A 24756-nucleotide genomic window follows, 5' to 3' on the forward strand; every position below is an offset into this window, starting at 1 on the left:
CCTCCATGGTATTCTTCGTAATTATGACCCCATAACCCAAATGTACATCTTCTGTCCCATTACCAAGACCTTCAACGCCGAAGAATCCCGACCCTTCCTTATCCCGCACGAGTTTGTACAACCCATAGAAATCCCAATTTTAGAATTCATCCACAACACTAAATTCAATCACAAATTATATAACTTAATCCAAAACACACCTTATGAGTTTGCAGTTGGCACTGAAGAACTAACCACTATCAAGGCACTTCAATTGCTTTGGCCACTGCTTCAAACTAAAAATATCATCCGCATCTTAGCTAAACTACTAACAACTTCAGAACTAATTCACGACATCTTCCCCCACGGTTTTTTCCCCGACGACTAACAGGTAAGTATGAATTAAATGAATATTACTAACTAATTAAAATATTAAAAAACTCACCATACTTTATTCATGTTTTCTTTAGATTTTTAGCCTTCATCCGACGATCACCTACAAAAACCACAAAAGACAAATAAAAATCGCAAATTTCATCAAACAGATTTCAAAAATTCTATTAATCTCTTACACTTATAAATTTATAAATTTAATACCAATGCAGTAAATTCATTTCTAAAATTTTCCCCCACAAGCAGTAAATCTAATTATGATGAAAATTTGTATCTTAATATTCCCCCATGACTAGCAGTAAATTTCTAAATTCTATGTAGTAAATTAAATAAATGCAAATGCAGTACTAACCTTTTGATATTTTCATTCATTCGCACAGAAATTCTATCCACACTCGCACAGCTCGCCCACGAAGAATTGTTTAAAATAATGAATTTCAGTTTCAAGTTTTCACACTCAACAACTCTAACATATAATAACATGTTTCAAACTTTCCTTTAGCCCGGTTGGAAAGGAATCATATACTAAACAAAACTAACCAACGCAGCTTACTAAATACCACAAATCATAGAATAACAGCATGACTTAGAAAAAGAAACCAACGGTACCCAAACCGGATTAACCCAGTTTAAAACTGGATAATTTATTCTTTTGAAGACTATTATAAAGTCTAAGAAAGAAATAATAAAACACAAAAAAGTCGAAAGACAAACCCATACCACAAACAATTTGATTTTTGAAAAAAGGACACAACCAACAAAACATAAGTAAGACCACAACAAACCCAACATAAAACGTTGTCACATAACAGGACCCCTCACAAAAACCGCATGAAATCATACTCCCACTCCTGGCCTAACCCACCAGGAAGGACGTCCTGAACATGCTCTATAGCCGGCCTAACCCACCGCGCTACATCCACGCTTTGTGACCACACCACTATTTTTAATAAGAGCTACTCAAGTGTGAGTAACTCTTCAAAATAACCGAACTAAAACAAAAAGCTTTTGTGAAAACAACTAACTAAAATCATTATTAAAAAATATTAAACTAATAAAAGTTTTATAAAATGTAAAATCACATGATGCAATATATAGATCAGAATACAACACCAAGGACGAACATCAAAAGACAAGACGACCCCACTACACTCGAGAGAGAATGACCAACTACAATCGATATGCCGCTCACAATCACAACTCAAAGGATTTAGAGTACGACTTGACCTCGCAGAAAAGGACTTCATTGAACTAGACCAATGACCACCTCGATGTTCAAGTATACGTACAGATCCGAGTAACCAGGCATCCCCTCCACGCACAATCTCCACGCCATTCCCAAACTAGATCATACACAAAAGAAGTTCTCCACGCAGAACAGAAAAACCTGACATAGCAAACCATTCTGAAATCAGATTTGAGTTTGTTGCAAAGACGTAGTCGTTGTCACTAGAAGACACAACGTCTTATGTCTCTAACTCCAGCTTCCTGGAACTTCCCTAACAAAAGAGGAAACGGAAGAAAATTATGATGTTCGCCAAAAACAAACGTCCATCATCCATCCTTCGAATTGCAGAAGAACTATTCTAAAAAACTCTGTAAAACCCGGATGGGTGGAACCTGATCTAAACTACATTTTATGATTGGATAAATTAAATGTTTTACCAATGTAAAGTATTTAATATTAACCAATCATGATCCATCTAACTAACAACCCACTTATTTGTAAGTGCTGAAGTTACTTGTAATTTCAGCACCAGAGAGATTTGAATTTAACTTAGAAATTAGTTGGACTCTCCCGAGCACTTCAGCAGCCGCAATAAACCAGTATACCCTAGATCTATTGAGCCTAGCAGAGACTAGTTAAACAACCTGAGACTAGATAGTATAAGAGTAAGATTAGGATCGGTATTAGACTAAGAAGTTGCACGAATCTATCCGGCCGAAAATAAGATAGCGTGACGAGCAGACGGTGTACCCTATCCGAAATTACTCTATGAGTTACACTTCGGTCCTAACTCAGTATAGACTAAAGGCTCATTAATATCCTATTTGACTTCAACTCGGCATTAGCATTAGGAAAAAGCTCCTTTAGCATAACGAAAAATGTTGAGGTTCCTAAGATGATTGCTTTTTAATCTAATGAGATCTATAGAAGGTCCGCGAGAAGGAAACTGTAAAACACAGAACAACGTTAAAATGTAGTGACTCAATACACAAGTTACATTAATTATCATGACCAGGAAACCCAAAACCATCAAAAAGTTACAGAAAATTAAGAGCTAACTGGGTTTTACTTTGCTTTTAGAGACTCGTTGTACAATACGCGTTTTGGATTTTGTATTTTACAACACAGGCGAAGGTGATTTGATTAATGAATATTATAAGGATTTGATTCAAGTGGCAAAATATTTAAGGTCAAAACATATAACAAAATCGAGAAAGAGCTTACTCATGTGCAGAAAACGAGCAGCCTCATGAAACTAAACGAATGATCTTATTCCTCGTGAAAAAAGAGCATTTTTTGCGAATAGGACTCAGCGCTCCATAAAAACTTACAGCGAAGATCACGTATCTGTCTTCGATCTCGATCAGTTTCTCTGTTGTTACTGAAAAATGCATAAGCGCAGTGAAGGCGGATTCTTATTGGAACACAAATGAGTGGCTTCCCTCAAGATCGAGGGACCGAATGTTGGAAATTTACTTTCAGCCATTTTCGGCCAATCAGAATTGAGTAATCAAAAATCTTTAAAAAATCGCGAAAATCTTAAAGTAAGCAAATAACTTCTGGCCAAAAAAAACTAAGACCGACAGATTACAAATTAGGCAGATTGCCGATAAACGAATTTTCTAACAATGCCAGATCAAAGACATAATAGAAAAAAAAATAATTTATCACAGATATCAATTTTAGAAATTTTGAAAAATAAAACACCAAATTTATTGTACGTGCACTTTTATTTAATTTTCTGGTAATTTTGGCCTCGGTTCACTGCAAAATTTTTTTATCAAATGGAAACGTCTACTGATTCTGGTTGGTTGAAATTTGTTCATCATTCGGTTCCTCCATCATGAGAATAGCCCCCATACGAATGGTTCAGAGTTCTTAAGAAGCCAAAACTTTGCAAATATAGTATGGGCACACTAATCTTGTTTTATTGTTCAGAAAAAGTTGACGAATTATTTAAACTTGGTTAAGTTTCTTTATTCAGTCAAATTTCGACCCTTTACCTAAGCATTTTCTACAAATTTTATTTATACCATCTGAAATATATCGCTCTCGCGTTCTCAAATTTAAAACAATTTCTGTTACAGAAAAACGCGGAAGCGCAGTGAACGTTGATTCTTATTTGAATACGAGTGAGTGGCGCCCCTCATGATGGAGGGACCGAATGTTGGAAATTTAGTCTCATTATTTTTTGTTAACTTATGGTGTTTTAGGAATTTGGCCAATTGAGACCTTGACCAATTTGAAATTATTAACGCGCAATAGTTTCGACATTATTGAAGCAAAAACTCTTTTTTCAGTCTTAGGGGGCAGTTGAAACAGTCAGGGTTTTTCCCTGATATACAAGCAGTCTTGTTGTACAGCTTAATGGCGTTCCACAGCATGTTTTCTTTTTCACTAAATAAAAGCCTTTTTCAGCAACTTGTTTGCCCTTATTAAAGTATTAAAATTGCTCTGGAATTTTGATATTACGGTAGTTTGATTGAACGCCTATGGCTGATTACCCATTTTGCTCTTGATTAGTTGATATGACGTAGCCAAATGAAAGCAAAATTTTCGTCGCCTCGTGAACAAGTTGCTTGCTAAAAACCTTTATCTTGATTCCTTCTCAGCATGCTGAATTCAGTTAATGGCTGCAGCACTCTAGTCTTGCTCAGCAGCAAGGCCGAGGTTGTGATTTTATGATTAGACTATCGCACTCAGATTTTGTTATTTTCAGACTTCGCAGAGCGAGATGGGAGTTCGGGCTCTAATTGGGGAAACGATCCTTTCGCAAACACTGGCCAAAACACGACATAGAGCAGCTCTAAGTGAAATAAGAACAAGTAAAAATCAGCCACGGATTCGATCTGCGACCTAGAGATTATGAGTCTCACGCACTAACCACTCAGCTACGGACGCTTAAAAGATCACAAACACTTGACACAAACAAAGCTGAGAACAGGTGCCATGAAATTTCCAATGCTACAGATCGTGATTATAGAAAGGTACCACCAAATAAATGAACATTTTATTTGTGAATTAGATTAGAAAAAAGCAGGTTCGTACTAATACACTACGCTTCGCAGGCTCTCTCGTGTAACTACTACTGACTTTTAGGGCGGAAATAGCTTCAACTTGGAACTTCGGGTGCGAGTGCTAAACATTCAAGAACAAAATCGCAGCACCGGTTTTCATTTATTCTTTCTGTTTCGAGTTTCAAAAAACAAAAGATTATGCTAATGTCTGCTTTTTATTTAAACCAACTTCGTCTTTCAAGGAGCCATTTTTGTTGCAATATTTAATACCATCTAAAGGATACTGATAACCTGAGCTCATAACTGAGACGATATTTCAACTACGATCACTTTTGTCATGTTCTTGAGCAATCGTGAATGCAACTAGTATGTTTGATTTATACGCTGCCATATATCAGCGTAAAATCAGTAAAAATTGCATTAAAGACAACTTTTGAGGTATCACAGTACAGCTAATTCGACATTTTCAGATTAAAAAATCAAAAGTGAACGAGAGGCCATTACGCTGCTAGAGAAAAATATTATTGCTAAAATGTATTAGGTTTTCAACTAATTTTTTCGTATTTTATAACCTTGGGGCCACTTTCTCCGCAGTTATTCTAACCAGTTTCTTCTCCGACAGACTTTATCTTTTCAAACGAGTTGGATAAATTTACCAATGGTAGGCTGGGCATACCCCATCGTTGGTTTTATGTCTTCCATCTTTACCAGTTTCGAACTGTTTCCGAGTAAAATAGGAAAATGCCAAACCCCCTGATTCAAAATAATCGACGTAATCGTAATCAAATAAAGTTAACTCGTCAATTTTGTCCGAAATTTCACAGCATACAGCAACCACGCCGAAATCAATGTCGAGCTCAGGAATTATTTCCAGAGCAACGAACGACTTTACAAACATGCATCTCGATTTACTGGTGCTAATCCGATATCCTAAGCTTTGCGCCAATGGACATGCGCAAAAAAAAATCTTTTTATAGTATCTCCATTGAAAACTTTCTGAAAAGCGTGAACTGAAGCCTTTTCAAAATCTACAACAATCTGTGAGGGCTCAAGTCCTGGATTGAATTCTTTCAAATTTCTGAGGTCTTGGATGTACTGTTTCAAATTTCGTTTTGAGGAGACAACAAAACTAATGAAACAGTTTGATCGTTTGGAAATGAAATTTATAAAAATTGATGAGCTATCGCGGGACATGCTTTAGAAGTTCCATCTGCATGCTAGACTGTGTTGCTTTCGAAAGTTTCCAGATTATTGTCATTAACATTCCGTCACGCACTAACCACTCGGCCACGGACGCTTAATAGATCACTAACACTGGACACAAATAAAGCTGAGAACAGATGATATGAAATTTCCAATGCTACAGATCGTGATTATAGCAAAGGTATTACCAAATAAATGAACACTTTAAATTGTGAATTAGATTAGAAGCAAAAGCCGGTTCGTACTAATACACTATGCTTCGCATGCTCGATTGTGTAACTACTACTGACTTTTAAGGCTCACATATCTTCAACTTGGAACTTCGGGTTCGAGTGCTACACATTCAAGTACAAAATCGCAGTACCTGCTGCTTTTATTTATTCTTTGTTTCGAGTTTCGAAAAACAAAGTATGCTAGCGTCTGGTTTTTTATTAAAACCAATTTAGACTTTGAAGCAGCCATTTTTGCCGCAATATTTAATACCATCGGAAGGATACTGATAACCTGAGCTCATTTGAGACGAGATTTTGACTACGATCACTTTTCCTATGCTCTTGAGCAATCGTGAAAGCAACTTGTATATTTGATTTATACGCTGTCGTATATCAGCGTAAAATCAGTTAAAATTGCATTAAATACGACTTTTTAGGTATCATAGTACAGCTAAATCGACATTTTCTGATTAACTGACCGTAGAGGACGACGTTAAAATGACTTTTAAGTAACCCACAAACGTGGCATGTCCCAACTATCCCGTCAGGGGCCAACAGCACTGGACTACAGCCGAGAAAAAATCACCATAAAAAGACCGACAAAAAGCCAACACAGAGTCATCTTGAGTCAGCGAGGCTACTACAACAATAAACTGACAGTTGAGGTAAATAATTGGATCCTTAAGGTAAGTTAAAAAACTTCAATCATGATATCATTTTCCCATTAACAACGTTTAGCTTAAAACTGAACTGGTTTGCACTTCAAAATTTAGGTATCAGAGCAAACTCTAAACTTTCGGCTTGGTGACACTTCACCGCAAGCTACTATTCGTCGCATTTTTAAAAAGCGACTACTGAGACACGGGACAATTTATAGAAAGCGACACTTAGTAGAGGTGAAAACTTTGATCAGATCAAAAGATACTAAATGAAGGGGTTAAGTTAAACAAAAAAACTAAAAATCAAAATTGCACGCGAGGCCCTCAAGCTGTTTGAGAAAAATATTATTGCTAAAACGCTTTAGGTTTTCAACTAAGCTGGCATGACTTTTTCGTATTTTGTCACCTTGGGGCCACTTTCTCCGCATTTTTCCAACCAATTTGTTCTACGACAAACTTTGTTCTTTTCAAAAGAGCTGGATAATTTACCAATGGTAGGGTGGGCATATCCCAACCTCATCTGAAAAACATTGTGCCGTCCTTCGACCAAATCGTTGGTTTTCTGTCTTCCATTTTTAGCACTTTCGAACTGTTTCCGAGTAAAATAGGGAATTGCCAAACCCCCTGCGACCACGGAGGATGGTTCCAACCTAATTTGATTCAAAATAATCGACATAATCGTAATCAAATAAAAGTAACTCGTCAATTTTGTCGGAAATTTTACAGCATACAGCAACCACGCCGAATTCAATGTCGAGCTCAGGTATTATTTCGAGAGCGACGAATGACTTTATAAACATGCATCTTCTCGATTAACTGGTGCTAATCCGATATCCTAAGCTTTGCGCCAATGGACTTGCGCAAAAGAAAAAGGATCTTTTTATAGTATCTCAATTGAATAGCTTCTGAAACGCGTGAACTGAAGTCTTCTCAAAATCTACAAAAATCTGTGGGGGCTCAAGTCCTGAATTGAAACCTTTCAAATTTCTGAAGTCCCGGAAGAACTGTTTTAAAGAGAAGAACTTTGTTTGAAGTGACAATAAGACTAATGAATAAGTTTGATCGTTTGCAATTGAACTATAAAAAAAATTAATAAAATATCGGGGGACGTGCTTTAAAAGTTCCATCTGCATGCTAGACTGTGTTGCTTTCATTTGCGATGGTAGCAACAGAAGTTGTACACGGTATCTTCAAGCATCACCAACTGGATTTAACAGTTATATTCTTATGGCGGTTTAGATTCAAAGTTTCTCCACCAAAGAAAAGTTCTGTTTCCCTCGCTCGTTCATGATGGAAAGTAATGGCATATTAATATCAGTGAGTTTAATGTTTAGCATAATAAAATTGAAACGAAAGAATCAACAAAAAGGTCTTTTCGATGCAACTAACGTTCAATTACTCTTCTCTTTACTGTTAATTGATTTCTATTTGGTATTTAATGCAAAACTGGGAAACTTTTGATCGCTCTCTGGATTTTAATCCCCCGAAATCAACAGCAAAACCATTAGCTTAATTCGCATCATTTATTTATCCCCTCAATTAGCAATTAATCGTGCTGCTAATTGTCGCTTGCTACGAGCTGACACTTGGTCCGAAAACATTGCCGCGAATTTTAGCTTCGGCACAAAAGTATCTTCAGATAAAAATCAACGAAATTTTCAAATCAAAATCAGCATGATTTAAAAGATCAGTTTAATGTGGTATAACGTCTAAGTTACGTCATTTTGATGATTGTGTATTCACACAATGTAGCCGGATATAAATCCTCAATTCATATGGCAAGCAAACTGCAGTTCAGCTGGTCTCCTTGCTTACCCTTTCGAAATGCGCCTAATTAATATTTACTGTAAAAAAAAGTTCGTGACACTTTATGATAAACAAACTCTTCTTCTTGATTCGTTCCAGAAATTAACCACAGAAGCAAAGCAGCGCTTCGACACTTTTTCGATATGAAAACAAAAAATACAATTACTTGCATATGAACCACAAATCCAAAAATTAAAAACAATGCCAAAACAAGAAAATTAGCCGAGAGCAAATACAATGAGTTTTAAACTAGCATCAAAACAAAGTTTACAAATCAGTAACAAAGCTGATAAAAATTTCAGATAAAACTCTGTTGCTCCTCAAACGACTCAAAAAGAGACCTTTAACAGATATATTAAAAACCGAAACGTTTTAGACAGAATAAAGAGAAAAAGAGGGGAAAAAACCAAAAGAAGGCTAATATTGTAGAGCTATAAAAGTTTTAAGAATTTTTCGACCCACCCGTACTGAAAGACATGTTTTGCTTTCAAAACTACACATAAGTTGAATAAAACGATATCATAAGTCAAAACCATTTAAAAACAAAAAAAAACTATTAAAATTCAAGACTTCGTGAACTTAAAAATTACAGCAATTTCAATTATACTAAAAATGGTTTAAGCTAAACAGCTGTAAACAAACCCATGCTTTAGAAAGTACGCCGATACAAAACCTAAACAGACAAGGAAAATAGCATTTAACAAACCCATACTTCAGAAAGTACGACGGTATAAACCATACCCCGTATCAGATAGTAAAAATAGCATTTAAAAAAACGAAAAAACAAAACAGTGAAAATAAGAAGGGAAACCACGAACCCGACAAAAGCAGTTTCAAAAAAATTAGTTAAAAAATTAATTATTGCCTGAAACGGACTCCACCTAATTACTTTCTAAGCGATAGTAGTTTTATTTCAATTTCCGTGAACATGAGCATGCCAGCTACGGGAGGGTGAAATGAGAGGGAGAAATTTAGAAAAATAAATGAAAACTTATGGCACCACCAAAAATTGTTTCTCAGCCTCAAGGTTGAAACCGCCACTTAAAAGAGGTCTTTATCACAACCTCAACTGCTTGCATAAAAAAATATCAAAACAAGGAAGCCAGTTACTGTGCAAGTAGCACAGAATGTTGCGACCGTAGTCCCAAAAATTTTGTAGAAAGATTAAAAAAGCAAAAAATTCATAGACAGAGTTTGTTCAAATTTTTTTTGCAGTTTTTAGAATTTTTGCAGTTATTGATACCAAAGAGGCCTTAATATACTCAAAACTAACACAATTGAAACTCAGTTAATACGGTTTAAATTAAGCTATTGTAAGCTTTTAAGCAATTAAACAACTATTGTAAGCCTGCCCGCTCGCTCGAACTAAGACGAAAAACCAAAAATTTCAAACGAGTTTTTCTCAATTTTTTTTAAAATATGATAGATCACTCAATTTTTTTCGATGATTATTTGGGCTAACTAATTTTGCTTGGAAAACAAAAATAAATGAAAATCTAAAACACACCCGAATACAAAATTCTTCACAATTAATAATACACACACACAAATTAAAACAGAAGTCAAAAAAACTTTAGATGTTGAAAAAATTAAAATAACTAAAATTTAAGCTTTCACATGTCTCGATAGAATTTCATTTTCGGCTAACATGCCAGACATTTCGAAAACAAACTAGCAACGGAACAAAACTAGCGAAGAAGATTTAAGCCGACGTTCTTTGACCAGACACAAGGTGAGCCGAACCAAATCTTTACAAAAAAACTTTAGACTTATAAGTCCCTCATGAAACTACAATGACAAACACTTGTACCTCCAACTACAATAAAAGTTGCTTACAGCACAAGACAAACCCGTGATGAGGCAACTAAGCCGTTAAAACTTGAGTAGACAAGCAAAAGTCCGACAATACGATTACTATCCGAGATTTTTTTTCTATTGCTAACATATGAAAAAAAAAGTATCGACCGGGACTCGAATCCTAGACCTAAGGGTGCAAAGGCAACGGCATTACCTGTCGGCCAAATGCTAAGGAACCTGGAGCTTGGTAAGATTCAATAAAAAAAAGTAAAATTTTGTACAAAAAATTTGCTTACGCGAGAAAAGTCGTGTTCCAAATTACAAGTGTCTTCTAATTAGGAACACGATTTTTTCGCGTAAGCAAATTTTTGTACGAAATTGTTTTTCAAATATCTGGCATGTTAACCAAATATGAAATTCTATCGAGACATGTGAAAATTCAAATTTTAGTTAACTAGGTTTTTTCAACATCTAAAGTTTTTTGATTTTTTTGTGTGTATTAATATACTCACTTCCGCTCTCGCAGGTGTAATAATTGGGCAATGAATCCATCTGGTAATTTTGAAGGCCAATTTTTCACATGGAATGGTTTTCAATATTCACACAATATTGCTTTTATTGAAATTGATACCAACTGAAAAACCAAGTTTTTGGTTCTGTTTTTGCTTTTTTTAGTTTGTTCTAAATTTTTTCTAAAAGTACAGAACCAAAAATTGGTTCTCGCAAATATAAGATCTGGATTAATGAGTAAATTTTTTATTCGGCTTGGAAATCTGAACAATGAATCCTTCGTGTTCTTTTACACTTTTGCTGTTCGATAGTGGTGCTTGCCTTCCTTTCAACAACGGAAATGAATTGAACATAAAAAGAAATCAAAAGCCAGGCCAAGAAAAATTAATTGGAGCTTGAATAAACGACTTTTCCTGAAAAAAAAATCACGACCTATGTAAGAGTCTTCACTGCAATTATCTAATCTTGAAAACATTCCACGATGAGACATTCTTGCATCCAATTTTAAGAAACTTGATTTCGGAAGCGTCAAATAAGCTACGTCAATTGCACAACTCTTTAACTTTGTTCAACGCGCCATTATCATAAAAGAACAAATCAATAAAAATTTATTTTACTGAGTGATCTCGATATGCGGTTAAAATACAGCGCAAAGTGCACATAATTGCTAAACTAGGCCAAAAATAATAACCAGCAAGAGAAACTAAAATTATCTTGAAGCGACTTTCCAATTTCTGAACACTGAGCAGCAGAGAGCGGAAAAAAGTAAGTTGGGTCGCAACTTTTGTTTTTTATTTGTTCTTCTGGTGGCAAAACAAAAAAGACATATAGAAAGCTTCAGCTTCAATCTAAAAAACGCACGAACAAACAATTTCTACACGTTTTGATCGTAATAATCTGACAGACATCCATTTTTGCTTCAAAGAACCGAAAAATCTTTCGGCTTCATGTGAAGTTACCAGCACATGAAGGCTATTGGCAGAGTTTTTCCTAACAAACTATAGTTTGGGGTTATTCTACTGTTTGTGAGGCAACATTTTTGCTCTTTTTGGGGCAAATTAAGACTAAATTATAATTTGAGATTACTTTTTCTTAGTAAATTATAAGCGAACATTTTTTTTGAAAAGGTTAACAATTTTTTTACGTTCCCTGCTGAGCAGAACTGAAAGAAAGAAAAGCCATACTAGTAGACTACTGCTAACTTCAGTCTGAACTGCAAATAATAAACTTTCTGAAAACAATATAAAATATTTTACAGTGAAAAATACATTTACAAACTGACACTGTACACTAATTGGACCAAGTTCCGAATATTAACTGCATTTCATCAAAAATTTCATTTTTAAAAACAAACTGGCTTTCAGTTTTTTTGTCAAAAATCTCCGATGAACAAACAGATCTCTAGATACACAAAGATCAATACAAAAACCAAAATAAAACATCGAAATTTCATCGTTCTACAGCGAATTCAAGAGACTCGCATCGTGTTCAACTACTCAAAAAGTGTTTTTTTTTTACTTTAAGCTCCTTGCAGTCTTCGAAGTCATCTGAAAATCTGTTCACCGGCTGTAAAATCTTCATACAAGAATCCTTTGATTGAGCCAGACTGCAGCAACGACTAACACACACAAAAAAGACTTCGTGTTGTTCACAAACGAAGAACGGGAATCGGAACCCATGCTGTCTTCACGGAACAACTGCAGTCCTCGGCTGAATTGGGCATATGCATGTGAGTAGGTGCTGTTACCAGACAGCTTGGCGAATTTGGAAGGATCTTCTAAGGTGCCGTAGAGCTTCAGCTCAATTTTGGATAAGGTTGCTAAAACAACATTTAAACTCTGTTTTTCAATCAAACTTTTTCGCGATGAAACATTTGATACATATCCGACTGAAAAGAATTCGGAAAAATGAAATCGGATAGTTATTATATTAACTACGAAAATAATAAGTTCATAAAACAACAAATCAATCGATTTCGACCTTGTCTGACCTCGGTTTTTGACTGCGAACATTCGTATTTGCTGTCAATTATTGCTGCTAATTTTACATACGAATATGCTCCTTACTACTGATGCTAACGTTGTTATTTGACGATTTTCACGTTAAATTGGACCGAAATTCAATTATTCATTAGCAGTTTTATTCGTCAAATTGTACCCTCTCTACACCTTAGACGCGAACGTGGCAGGAAAGAATATGATACGCCAATAGTTAGACACTAAACACAACCAGCCCTACTTGACGACAAACAGACATTATACGAAAGCCAGCTGAGCCTAAATGGCTTTTCACAGCTTGATGACAACAAAAATTGATGCAGCTTAACGCTCAAGGTTCAGCAGATCACTGTCACCCTAGTCCCCCAAAAGGCTTACTTTCGAAAATGATCTCACATGCCGGACTCAGTCAACGGAACCTACAAACAGCTCACTCGACAAATCACTCGCACGAAAGAGACTATTTCAACGAATTTTACTCCGAAGGAACGACAGAAATCAACGTGTGTGAGAAAACGGAATGTTTTTAAAGCAAGGCTTCCACAGTTAAGCCCAAATAGCTCTTACCAAAACGAAAGCCCGATGGCTAATTATGGGCAAACAAACTGTGACAACGGATCAAACAAACAATTTTGAAGAATAGAGCAACCGCAAGAAAAAACGAGCAACCTGTCCAGGTATCGCAAAAGGAGGCCTTGCACCAGGGTTTCGAGAACGACATTCCGACAGCAGACACGCTATACCTTGGTGGCCAAGTTCTGAGCTATTGACTTGGTGGTTGCAGAAGGAGAGAAGACAAGGACTTGAACAACCCGTTTTTCGGAAGTCCGCATTAACAATTTTCGAGCTGAGTTAAGGCTGTAGTCAGATAAGCACACTCGAACAATCAGTAAGATTTTTCAGAGACAAAAAAGTATGAAGAGTAGTTTCATCAAGGTCAATCTAGCCTCAGGACTCTTTCCAATCAAATGTACAGGCATTAAAATTTTAAAGGTTGATCAACCAGTGTAAAGCGGCCTTAGAAAACGCTTTAAGGAAGAACGATGAAATGTTTAGCCTCAGATCACACCTTTGAGCCAAAAAACGCTGTCGCTGATCTTGAATCGAGGTTGATGAATATAACTAACACCCACGACAATGTGCTGGAAGTAGCTGAGAAGTAGCTGAACCTTCGCCGTTGGATTCTGGAGATCAAAAATCTCAAACATCGAAAACTTCCTCTACCGCAAAAAGATCCAGCCGTTACAACTCCACACACTCTGGGGCTGCCTCAATGACCTCAAGTCAACGCACATGTGAACTATAAAATACAAAACTGTATCGCGATGAAATTTAAAGGCAGAACAAAGCTGACATTCGCTTTCAGCAAGAAGCAAACTAGTTAAAACTTGAGAAAATTGTCAAAGAAAATCAAAGGAAGTAGTTAGATACTTAAATTGTCGAAACTCAGCATGCTCAAGAAGAGTTCCCAGTTTTCCTCTCAGGCTCGAATGAAAGACTGTGTGGATGTCGCAATTGAGAATCAGTCATCTCAAGCGGCGACTGTTATCAATGTTGCTCCGCATGATTTACAAAAAAAACTTGTCTTTTTGGTTAACTCTTCTACCGTACAAGTAATAAATTATCCAATAAATTTTTACTCTTTCGTTCCAACCCAACAGTTGCTCTCTGGTCAGCATCAGGTGACCTCTGATCGCCCATTATTCTAGAATACAGCTTCCACTACAGACACCGCCGTCCCATCCACCGCCCGCTCCGACATCTTAACTCTTCAAGAGCAGCAATATCAAGCAAGCTTTCCTCATGACTGCTCCAGTCAACATACCTGTACATAGGTCATCTCAGCCGTTCAACCGACCTTTACTCATCCTCATTTGGGTATTACACGCCTAACATGAACAATGGAGGTTTGCTCTCTCTCATCATTTGCAAATGATACTGTTGCTAATACTCGTTCACCGCAATTAGGAACTTATGATTCATTCACATTCACACCTATAATGCAACCATCCGATTCAAATAGTTCACACAACACAGGTGGAACTGATTACTACAATCCACCAATGCAAGGCCAACAAACACAGCCTTTGCCCTAAGCGTTTATTCCTATTGCTCATCGGCTTTTTTCAACCAGTAATACTGCTGCCGCATCTTTTTGCTCCTATCTCGTATCATTCAACATCTGATCCGATAGCCGTAGAGGATTTAAGACACGTTCACACCGTTAGTCGAAAGGATTCAATGCCGCAATGGAAAATTGCTCAATACAACGGTGATCTGCTCCAGTGGTAAGAATGGATTGGTCAATTTAGAAATGGCCCTAAACTTACCGATGATGTTAAATTAACATACCGCAAGACATTGGTCACCGGTAAAGGAAAAAGACTATAGCGCATTTTGCCTATAGTGGCGCAATGTACAAGGATGCTCTCATGAAACTTGAGCGAAAACTTGGTCGGCCACAACTAGTTGTCCGTGCATACCTAGATAAACTGAACAAAATATCGCGCGTTAAGATGCATTACTCCGATAGCATCATAAATTTTGTATCCATGATATCAAGTATAGTTAGTGTGTTCCAATCCTTGTCGTAAACCGCTCGCCGTTCATCCTTGTCGCAGCCGCTCGTCTTGTACATAAAAGGATAGAGCTGAAACACAACCCTCTACCCGCATGACACCATGGTGGCAAGACGTAGTTGCAACAGAGTTTTTTTTACTAAAACTTCACGCCTCCTAAATTGACTGAGAGTTCTTCAGACAACTTTCTGTCCAATGCAATAGTCTTTAAATGTGTGTCCTCTTACACACGTTAGAAGTGACTCAAATGAACAAAAGAGACAATTACAACCAATCATTTCTTACTGGGAGAGCATTCCGTGATCTTTCCATCAGTTGCAACAGACAATCACTTCAACAACCGCAAGCGCTATCTCCGCGCACATGCAGACGCTAACGCCAATTCGACCAAAAGACTGCGTGAATATGCGCCATCTCTGAACAAGCGTCAGAAATGGCACACTCGCTGATCAGGAAATCACATCCGGAAATCGTATTTGGATTGTCGAGGAAAGTAGCCCGCGTGGATATTATCCCCATGCACGCATCATAAGCCTTAACTATGGCAAAGACGCAATCAGTCCGCACTCCTCAAGTACAGGGAACCAAGCGGCTTACACAATTGCGCATCGGTTCGAATTAACTACAGAAAATGTCCTTCGTCGCAGATTCGAGGCCATCTCGGCCAGAATAATTTTAATATTTCTAAATATTATTTACATAATAAGAATGCTCGTTCAATTTTAACATGTTATGAGTGACACTTTTTTGATTAAAAAAAAACAACCCGATTTGAAAAAACTGGATCAATAGGTAAGCTTTGTTATTCAGCTGAGAAATCTCACATAAGATACATTTTCAAAACTGGAAGTCGGTCACGCTTTCCGTGAACTTTATATTTTTGCTGTTCGATGAAATGAAATGAACTTGAAAAAAATCAGAACCGCGAAAGTCGAACCGCGAAATGAAGTGAACTTAAAAAATCAGAACCATGAAAACCGCGAAAGTTGAACCGCGAAAAAAATCAGAACCCCGAAAACCGCGAAAGTCGAACCACGAAAAACCAAAAATTAGAGTGAACAAATATTAAGACTTTTTCCTGAGAAAAAAAACAACAAAAATCCCCAAGACCTACTCTGTTAGAGTATTCACTACGTTCATGACTCTTTATAACCGTAAATCTTGATCGAAAACACCAATAATTAGTTCTCGCACCAGTGGCTATTGCGTGGTCATTTTTGAATACGAACTCCCACTCGCCAACCGCTGTCTCCTCCCAGTGATGGACAGACATGAACTGCCAGTTGTCGAAGCCAGTCTTGCCAGTGTCCTTGTTCCTTGGGAAAAGTAGCTGAGACACCGTGCCTGCCGGAGACTTCAGCTGGATGGACAGCTTCCCTCTCATCGTTGGTATTTTGAGTGTTATGATCACGACTACGTGCTCCAAGTAGAGCACCTGTTCGTTGCAGCCAGTGCTTTGGATTCGAATTGACTGACTGGAATGAGGCTGGATTTTACTGCAAATAAAGCAAATAAACTTGTTTATGTACAATTTAGAGGAAATTTTAAAAGAGTAAATAACAAATTTCCAAATACATTTGCGGCCATCAATTTTGCCCGAAAAATCAAATCTAAATGAAATTTTGAAGGACAAAACAAAAGCCGAGTTAGGCTTCGAGCTGCGACGAATTTCAAAACTGGCGTTTACTTCTATCTATTTTTACAACCTACTATACTAACATTGGATTGGCACCGGGCATGCTGTTCACGCACTCCCTCTGAGGAGGAACAGTGCTCCATTGTTTGGCTAGTCTGACCATGGCTCCAGCATCCATCAATCCATACCCATAGCTGTGACTCACCAGTCTGCCGGCCCCGTTCCTCGTCCAGGCATCCCCTGGTCCCTTGGGTTGCATTTTGGCGAGGGGTCTGGCAGTTCTTAATACGATATGTTGCATGTCCCGCCAAGTCAGGTTGGCACTGAAGATGAAACAAATTGTACATCGGCCACACAGTTGGAGCAGAAAAAACCGACTGACTATTGCTTTTACAACTTGAAGGTTTCATCGAAAAATGAATGCTCTTAAGGCTCCATCATGTTCACGCATCCAGGCGCAGATCTAGGATTTTCTAGAGGGTGCAGTGGACTATCAAAAAAAATTTCGATATATTTTTTTAAAAATTGACCAAAAAATCAAGCGCGCGCTCCCCCTGACAAATAGTATATACTGGCGCCGAATGCGCCTTTAGACAAATTTTAAGGTCACTCAGCCAAAAAAGGATATCTCAAAATAGCACGAAGGGGGACCTTTTGGGTCAGCAGGCGGTCGAATTCCTGAGAGGGGGGGGGGGGGAAGGGGGCGTCTGCCTCTTCCTCTAAATCTGCTACTGCATGAAACTATTTTTGCAGGCAATTTCTTTAATAGTCCATAAAATTGATTAAGAAGGCTCAGGTAAAATGCGCCTGAAAGAACTTACTGAATGAGTTTTCCCTACAAAAAAGAAAACACAAAACCTGAATATGAGAAAACTAGCACTTGAAAAATCCAAATGATTGGCCTTGCTTCTATCCGATCCAAGAGTAGATTTTTGCATCATAAAAAGACAATAGAAACCTAAGTCCAGAAAAAGTCATTTTGAACGTACTTGGCTTCTAAAGCGAGAGCACAAATCCCAGCCGCCAGGGGGGCGCTTGCCGATGTTCCCGTGTGTTTATCTGTGCACTTATTCTTTAAGTCTGTTGTCACTATGCTCCTATCTCCCACACTGCCACTGCTGTAAGTGCTGGCTAATGTCGACGAACACCTGCATGAGGACAAACAAGAAATTAAAACAATAAATTAAAATTTGGGTCTAAAATTAGGGCTTCACCAAACGGACCCCGTGATGTAATAAGGAGAATATTCCAGCAAAACAAAAAACGATAAATCAATTTTTCTTGTAATTTCACCAGTTTCATACCCAATCAGCTTTTTTACGATTTCGTTTTTCAGTTCAATTAAGTTTTAGTAGGTCATGATTTTCCAGCTGCGGAATCATGGGGCGCGGTTGATTTAAACTCAGGCAAGATGTTGGTACGGTTGATTTTTCAGGTGATTAGAAAGGCCGTCACATTGTTTTGATATCCACCTTTCGAGAAAATTCTAAATCCGACAATTCACTTGCACTTGCATCCACTTGCACAATTCATTTTGCACTTGCATCCAAGAAAAGCATTCCAAAAAATCCATCAAAAACTCATTAGTTGAGCAGACAGCAGAGTTTTCCAGACTTCGTTTGAAATTTTTGTAATGCTGGACAATTCTAGATTTGCGACTCGCTTTAATAAACAGTTTTTTTTCTCTCTCGCTTTCTCTCTCTCTCTCTCTCTCTCTCTCTAACCTTTCGCTGTACCACGGAAACAGTTCATGCTCTGTTGTGCTGGCGATTGAGAGAGTGTAGATGGAAGTAGTGTAGCCATCACAGTTGCAGTCATCCTGATGTCTGCCTCCGTTTCCAGCTGCCCACACGAAGATAGAGCCCTTACCTCCTCGACCCTAAGCACAATGCAAAAGTTAAAACTTCATTAAAATTTTGACATAATCATTACAAAAAAGTATCTTAATGAATCGCTAATGAAAAGTGTATCCCATCCGAACACAAGCAGATGTAGTCAATTATGGTTAATTATTCTCGAAAAGTCGAACACTATCTTTTTCAAACAGCATTTTTTTAAGTTTCATGAAATAGTAAGCCGGAATATTAAGTTAGAGGTTTGACAACAGCACTATTTGCTCTGATGAGTTCGGTCTGGTGGTTTCAATATTTTACCGAAAAATATACACTTAAGAGACGTTAACTTAAGAAGTAGATAAAAGATACTGAGTTGTTTCGAAAAAACTTCCAATTTCGAATGACCGAAATTTCAATTTCGAAATTCCCATTTGAAAGAAAAAAAATGTGAATTTAAAGCTATGGGAATTTCAAGAACAATTTATTTATTTTTGATAAAAAAATAACCCAATTTGAGAAAGTGGATGAATAGGTAAATTTTTTATTTCGCTCGGAAAGCTGAACCGCTAAAAATCAAAAGTGAGCGTGAACAAATTTTAAGACTTTTTCCTGAAAAAAAATACCAAGACCTATAAGAGAGTATTCACTAAGTTCCTTGACTCTTGATAAGTTGGAACTCACCTTTTGTACCCCGTCTGAAAAGGCCTTCAGTGCCAATGACTTGGGTCCATCCACAGTTTTTCCGTCATCGTCTGGACCCCAGGAAGAACTGTAGATATGAACGTACTCTGGTTTGTGTGAGAGTGATCTGGCTTCAACTGAGTCGGTGATTGTCCCGTCTAACATGCGGATTCCGCCAACCTTCGAATTGTATGCAACACCCACAACGCATTTTTCGTTACCAATTGCAGCAGCAACTTCTCCTGCGCATCTTGTACCGTGTCTGAACACAAAGGCCATGTTCGCAAAATAAAAAAAATTATGCAAGAATTCTATAAAGGAAACTAGAAATATTCGAAATGTCAACTTAATTTACAATTTTAGGAATTGAAAATTCTATAATTTACAATTTTTGGAATTAAAAATTCTATATATCACCAGATCAACTGCTTACTTGTTGATATTCGAGTGATCGTATCTTGGCGTGGCATCCTTGTCGTTATCGTTGATGTCATAACTTGCTTCTGGGTCCTAAACAAAAAAAAGTTATCCATTTTGCCATTTTAGAGATATGTTCATAATAAACTTCAAAATTTCATTGAGAATGCACCAAATTTTCCGACAACTCCACTACAACTGTGTCAAATTCAAAATGATGCAACTAACGAAGTTCTTGGCCAAGTCCACGTGTTTTCCCTCTACTCCGTCATCAATGATGGTGACGATAACGCCTTTTCCACTGTATCCCATCAGCCATGCCTCTATTACATTCATGTCCTCTTTATCTCGTCCCTTGTCAGTGATGGAACGGTGCTGGAATCAATTTTAAAAAGTTTTGTTGGTTTGGAACTTACTTCTTCATCCAGAAAGACAAAACACAAAAATCTTCGGAAAAGAAATTTCGACACTGAGGCGAAAATGAGCTTCGCATCACTTGTGAAACAACATGTATACGATTAGATTAGCGAGAAGCTCAATTACATTCAAAGAGGAGTATTTTTTTAAATTCTGTTTAAATTTATATAAGTTTTTCAAAGAAAATTCCATGTGGGGTTGCTTTTGAGCATTCGAAAATTAGGGGTCAAACTCTTATCGATCACATAAAAATTTCGAAAATTAGTAGGAAACCAAAATGATAGGTAAACAAGCCGACAGAACTTAAGCCAACATCCAATAAATTGAAAACGCACCAAACATTTTTGGCAAAATATTATTAGAAAAAAAACATGTACTGCCCAAATAGTATCCACAAGTGCCATGATTTTACTGAATGCAATGTGCTTTATAGAATTCGGAAAAAAACCAAGAGCTTAATGGACAACCATTAAGACGAAAAACCATCAGCTAAGAAAAGTATTATCAATATTTTACACGGAAGCTAAGCTGAGCTTCGAACCTGCGGTACAAAAATGAATGACTATGATTAAAATCAAAAATGAAAAAAAAATCCTTCAAAAACGGTGTTTGTCAGTAAAATTTTAAGCAATCGCAACAAAAGCCCGGATCAAAATTACCAGCAACATTTAATACTGTACATGGAGCTTTCAGAATGCTAAAAACAAGCTGAATTTTCATCAAAAAGTCGATTCTGCGGAACAACCGACATAAACAAGCAGACAAACAACAATCTAAACTTTTCAATTGACAAAAAACACAACTCTACAGGAACCGAACTGCCGCGCTTTGTCGTCTCAAGCATCGGGGTTACAGCAACTTGGAATAAAGCCGAGCCTTTAAAAAAATCGGTCTAGAAGAATTAAGTCAAAAAAATCAAATACACGGTCAATAGTCCGAAAAAGCACAAAAGCTCCAGTTTGCAGAAGAGACGGGTCCCAGCCGGCTTCGAACCACAAGCTTTTGCAGTTTCAAGCAGTTATGTTTGAAATTGCAAATCCGCTACTGCATGAAACTATTTTTGCAGGCAATTTTTTTAATAGTCCATAAAAATTGATTAATAGGTTCATGTAAATTGAGCCTGAAAGGATTTACCGAATGAGTTTTCCCTACAAAATGAGTTTTCCCTACTTTCAGAATGCTAGAAAGAAGCTGAATTTTCATTAAAAAGTCGTTTCTGCGGAACAGTCAACACAAATAAGCTGACAAACAACAATCTAAACTTTTCAATTGACAAAAAACAGGTCTCTACAGGAACAGAACTGCCGCGCTTTGTCGTCTCGAGCATCGGGGTTACAGCAACTTGGAATAAAGCCGAGCCTTCAAAAAAATCGGTCTACATGAATTAAGTCAACAAAATGAAATACACGGGCAATAGTTCGAAAAAACACAAAGCTCCAGTTTGCAAAAGAGACGGGTCCCAGCCGGCTTCGAACCGCAAGCTTTTGCCGTTTCAAGCAGTTATGTTACCTCTATGCGTGATGGTGATTTGAATTTATAATAACCAAGCGGAGACAAGGCCGAAAAAACCCGAGCATGACGGAAAGAAGCTCAAGTACATTCAAAGAGGAGTATCTTAAAACACTGTTTAAATTTATATAAATTTTTTAAAGAAAATTTCAAATGTGGTTGCTTTTGAGCATCCGAAAATTAGGGATCAAACTCTTATCGTTCACATAAAAAATATCAAAAATTAGTAGGAAACAGAATATTAGGTGAACAAGCCGACATAATTAAAGCCAATAACAAATAAATTGACAACGCACCAAAAAAAATTTGGCAAAATCATATTAGAAATATTTCATGTACTGTCCAAATAGTATCGACAAGTGCCATGATTTTACTGAATGCAATGTGCTATATAGAGTTCGGAGAAAAAACAAGAGCATAAGGGACAACCATAGAGACGAAAAACTATCAGCTAATAAAAGTATTATCGATATTTTACACGGAGGCTTAGTTGCGCTTCGCACAACCTGCGATACAAAAATGAATGATTATGATTAAAATCAAAAAAGAAAAAAAAATCCTTCAAAAACGGTGTTTGTCAGTAAAATTTCAAGCAATCGCAACAAAAGCCCGGATCAAAATTACCAGCAACATTTAATACTGTACATGGAGCTTTCAGAATGCTAGAAAGAAGCTGAATTTTCATCAAAAAGTCGTTTCTGCGGAACAGCCGACACAAATAAGCAGACAAACAACAATCTAAACTTTTCAATTGACAAAAAACAGGTCTCTACAGGAACAGAACTGCCGCGCTTTGTCGTCTCGAGCATCAGGATTACAGCAACTTGGAATAAAGCCGAGCCTTCAAAAAAATCGGTCTACGTGAATTAAGTCAACAAAATCAAACACACGGTCAATAGTCCGAAAAAGCACAGAAGCTCCAGTTTGCAAAAAAACGGGTCCCGGCCGGCTTCGAACCACAAGCTTTTGCAGTTTTAAGCAGTTATGTTACCTCTATAGCTGATAATGATTTGAAGTTATAACCAAACTTTTGCAGTTTCAAGCAGTTATGTTACCTCTATGCCTGATGGTGATTTGAATTTATAATAACCAAGCGGAGACAAGGCCGAAAAAACCCGAGCAGAATCCCTTCATGCCGAAAAGAAGCTCAAGTACATTCAAAGAGGAGTTTTTTTTTTTAATTCGGTTGAAATTTATATGAGTTTTTTTAAGAAAATTCCAAGTGGGGTTGCTTTAGAGCATTCCAAAATAAGGGGTCAAACTCTTATCAATCACATAAATAATTTCAAAAATAAGTAGGAAACAAAAGATAAGGTAAACAAGCCGACAGAATTAAAGCCAATATCAAATAAGTTGAAAACGCAAAAATTTTTGGCAAAATCTTATGGGAAAAATACATGTACTGCCCAAATATTATCTACAAGTGCCATGATTTTACTGAATGCAATGTACTTTATAGAATTCGGAAAAAAACCAAGAGCTCAATGGACAACCATAGAGACGAAAAACTATCAGCTAAGAAAAGTATTGTCAATATTTTACACGGAGGCTTAGCTGAGAATCGTAAAAAACCTGCGATACAAAACAGAATGACTATGATTACAATCAAAAATGAAAAAAAAGAAATCCTACAAAAACTGTGTTTGTCAGTAAAATTACCCGGATCAAAATTACCAGCACCAGCACATAGAGCTTTCAGAATGCTAGAAAGAAGCTGAATTTTAATCAAAAAGTCGTTTCTGCGGAACAGCCGACACAAGTAAGCAGACAAACAACTTTTCAATTGTTAAAAAAAGGGTCTCTACAGGAACCGAACTTACGCGCTTTGTCGTCTCAAGCATCGGGGTTACAGCAACTTGGAATAAAGCCGAGCCTTCAAAAAAATCGGTCTAGAAGAATTAAGTCAATAAAACCAAATACACGGTTAATAGTCCGAAAAAGCACAAAAGCTCCAGTTTGCAGAAGAGACGGGTCCCAGCCGGCTTCGAACCACAAGCTTTTGCAGTTTCAAGCAGTTATGTTTGAAATTGCAAATCCGCTACTGCATGAAACTATTTTTGCAGGCAATTTTTTTAATAGTCCATAAAAATTGATTAATAGGTTCATGTAAATTGAGCCTGAAAGAATTTACCGAATGAGTTTTCCCTACAAAATGAGTTTTCCCTACTTTCAGAATGCTAGAAAGAAGCTGAATTTTCATTAAAAAGTCGTTTCTGCGGAACAGCCAACTCAAATAAGCTGACAAACAACAATCTTAACTTTTCAATTGACAAAAAACAGGTCTCTACAGGAACAGAACTGCCGCGCTTTGTCGTCTCGAGCATCGGGGTTACAGCAACTTAAAACAAAGCCGAGCCTTCAAAAAGATCGGTCTACATGAATTAAGTCAACAAAATGAAATACACGGGCAATAGTTCGAAAAAACACAAAGCTCCAGTTTGCAAAAGAGACGGGTCCCAGCCGGCTTCGAACCGCAAGCTTTTGCCGTTTCAAGCAGTTATGTTACCTCTATGCGTGATGGTGATTTGAATTTATAATCACCAAGCGGAGACAAGGCCGAAAAAAAACCCGAGCAGGAACCCTTCATGACGGAAAGAAGCTCAAGTACATTCAAAGAGGAGTATCTTGAAACACTGTTTAAATTTATATAAGTTTTTTAAAGAAAATTTCAAATGTGGTTGCTTTTGAGCATTCGAAAATTAGGGATCAAACTCTTATCGATCACACAAAAAATATCAAAAATTAGTAGGAAACAGAATATTAGGTGAACAAGCCGACATAATTAAAGCCAATATCAAATAAATTGACAACGCACCAAAAAATTTTGGCAAAATCATATTAGAAATATTTCATGTACTGTCCAAATAGTAACGACAAATGC

The 24756-nt window shown here is 37.1% G+C and overlaps 1 protein-coding gene across 1 annotated transcript; it reads right to left on the minus strand.

Annotated features, from left to right (window-relative positions):
* Window positions 1-11904: 11904 nt before the first annotated feature.
* On the minus strand, window positions 11905-20319 carry LOC134839240 (furin-like protease kpc-1). The gene is made up of 8 exons (XM_063854727.1): window positions 20178-20319; window positions 19966-20042; window positions 19533-19794; window positions 18741-18895; window positions 18006-18164; window positions 17100-17339; window positions 16575-16876; window positions 11905-12623 (listed from the first exon to the last, which is right to left on the minus strand). Exons 1-8 carry the CDS (start codon window positions 20283-20285, stop codon window positions 12382-12384), a joined length of 1545 nt encoding a protein of 514 aa, XP_063710797.1. The 5' UTR covers window positions 20286-20319; the 3' UTR covers window positions 11905-12381.
* Between the last annotated feature and the right edge of the window lie 4437 nt (window positions 20320-24756).

This window comes from Symsagittifera roscoffensis, chromosome 2 (genome assembly GCF_963678635.1).
Source record: "Symsagittifera roscoffensis chromosome 2, txSymRosc1.1, whole genome shotgun sequence".
NCBI classification, from domain to species: Eukaryota; Metazoa; Xenacoelomorpha; order Acoela; family Convolutidae; genus Symsagittifera; species Symsagittifera roscoffensis.

Excerpts from the sequence above, each read along its gene's own strand:
- LOC134839240 (XM_063854727.1), bottom strand. The coding sequence starts at position 20,285 with ATGAATGTAATAGAGGCATGGCTGATGGGATACAGTGGAAAAGGCGTT. Across the intron at positions 19,795-19,965 it reads GATCACTCGAATATCAACAA|ACACGGTACAAGATGCGCAG; the intron begins GTAAGCAGTTGA and ends CTTTGTGTTCAG. Across the intron at positions 12,624-16,574 it reads TGACCACGCAATAGCCACTG|CAACCTTATCCAAAATTGAG; the intron begins GTGCGAGAACTA and ends ATGTTGTTTTAG.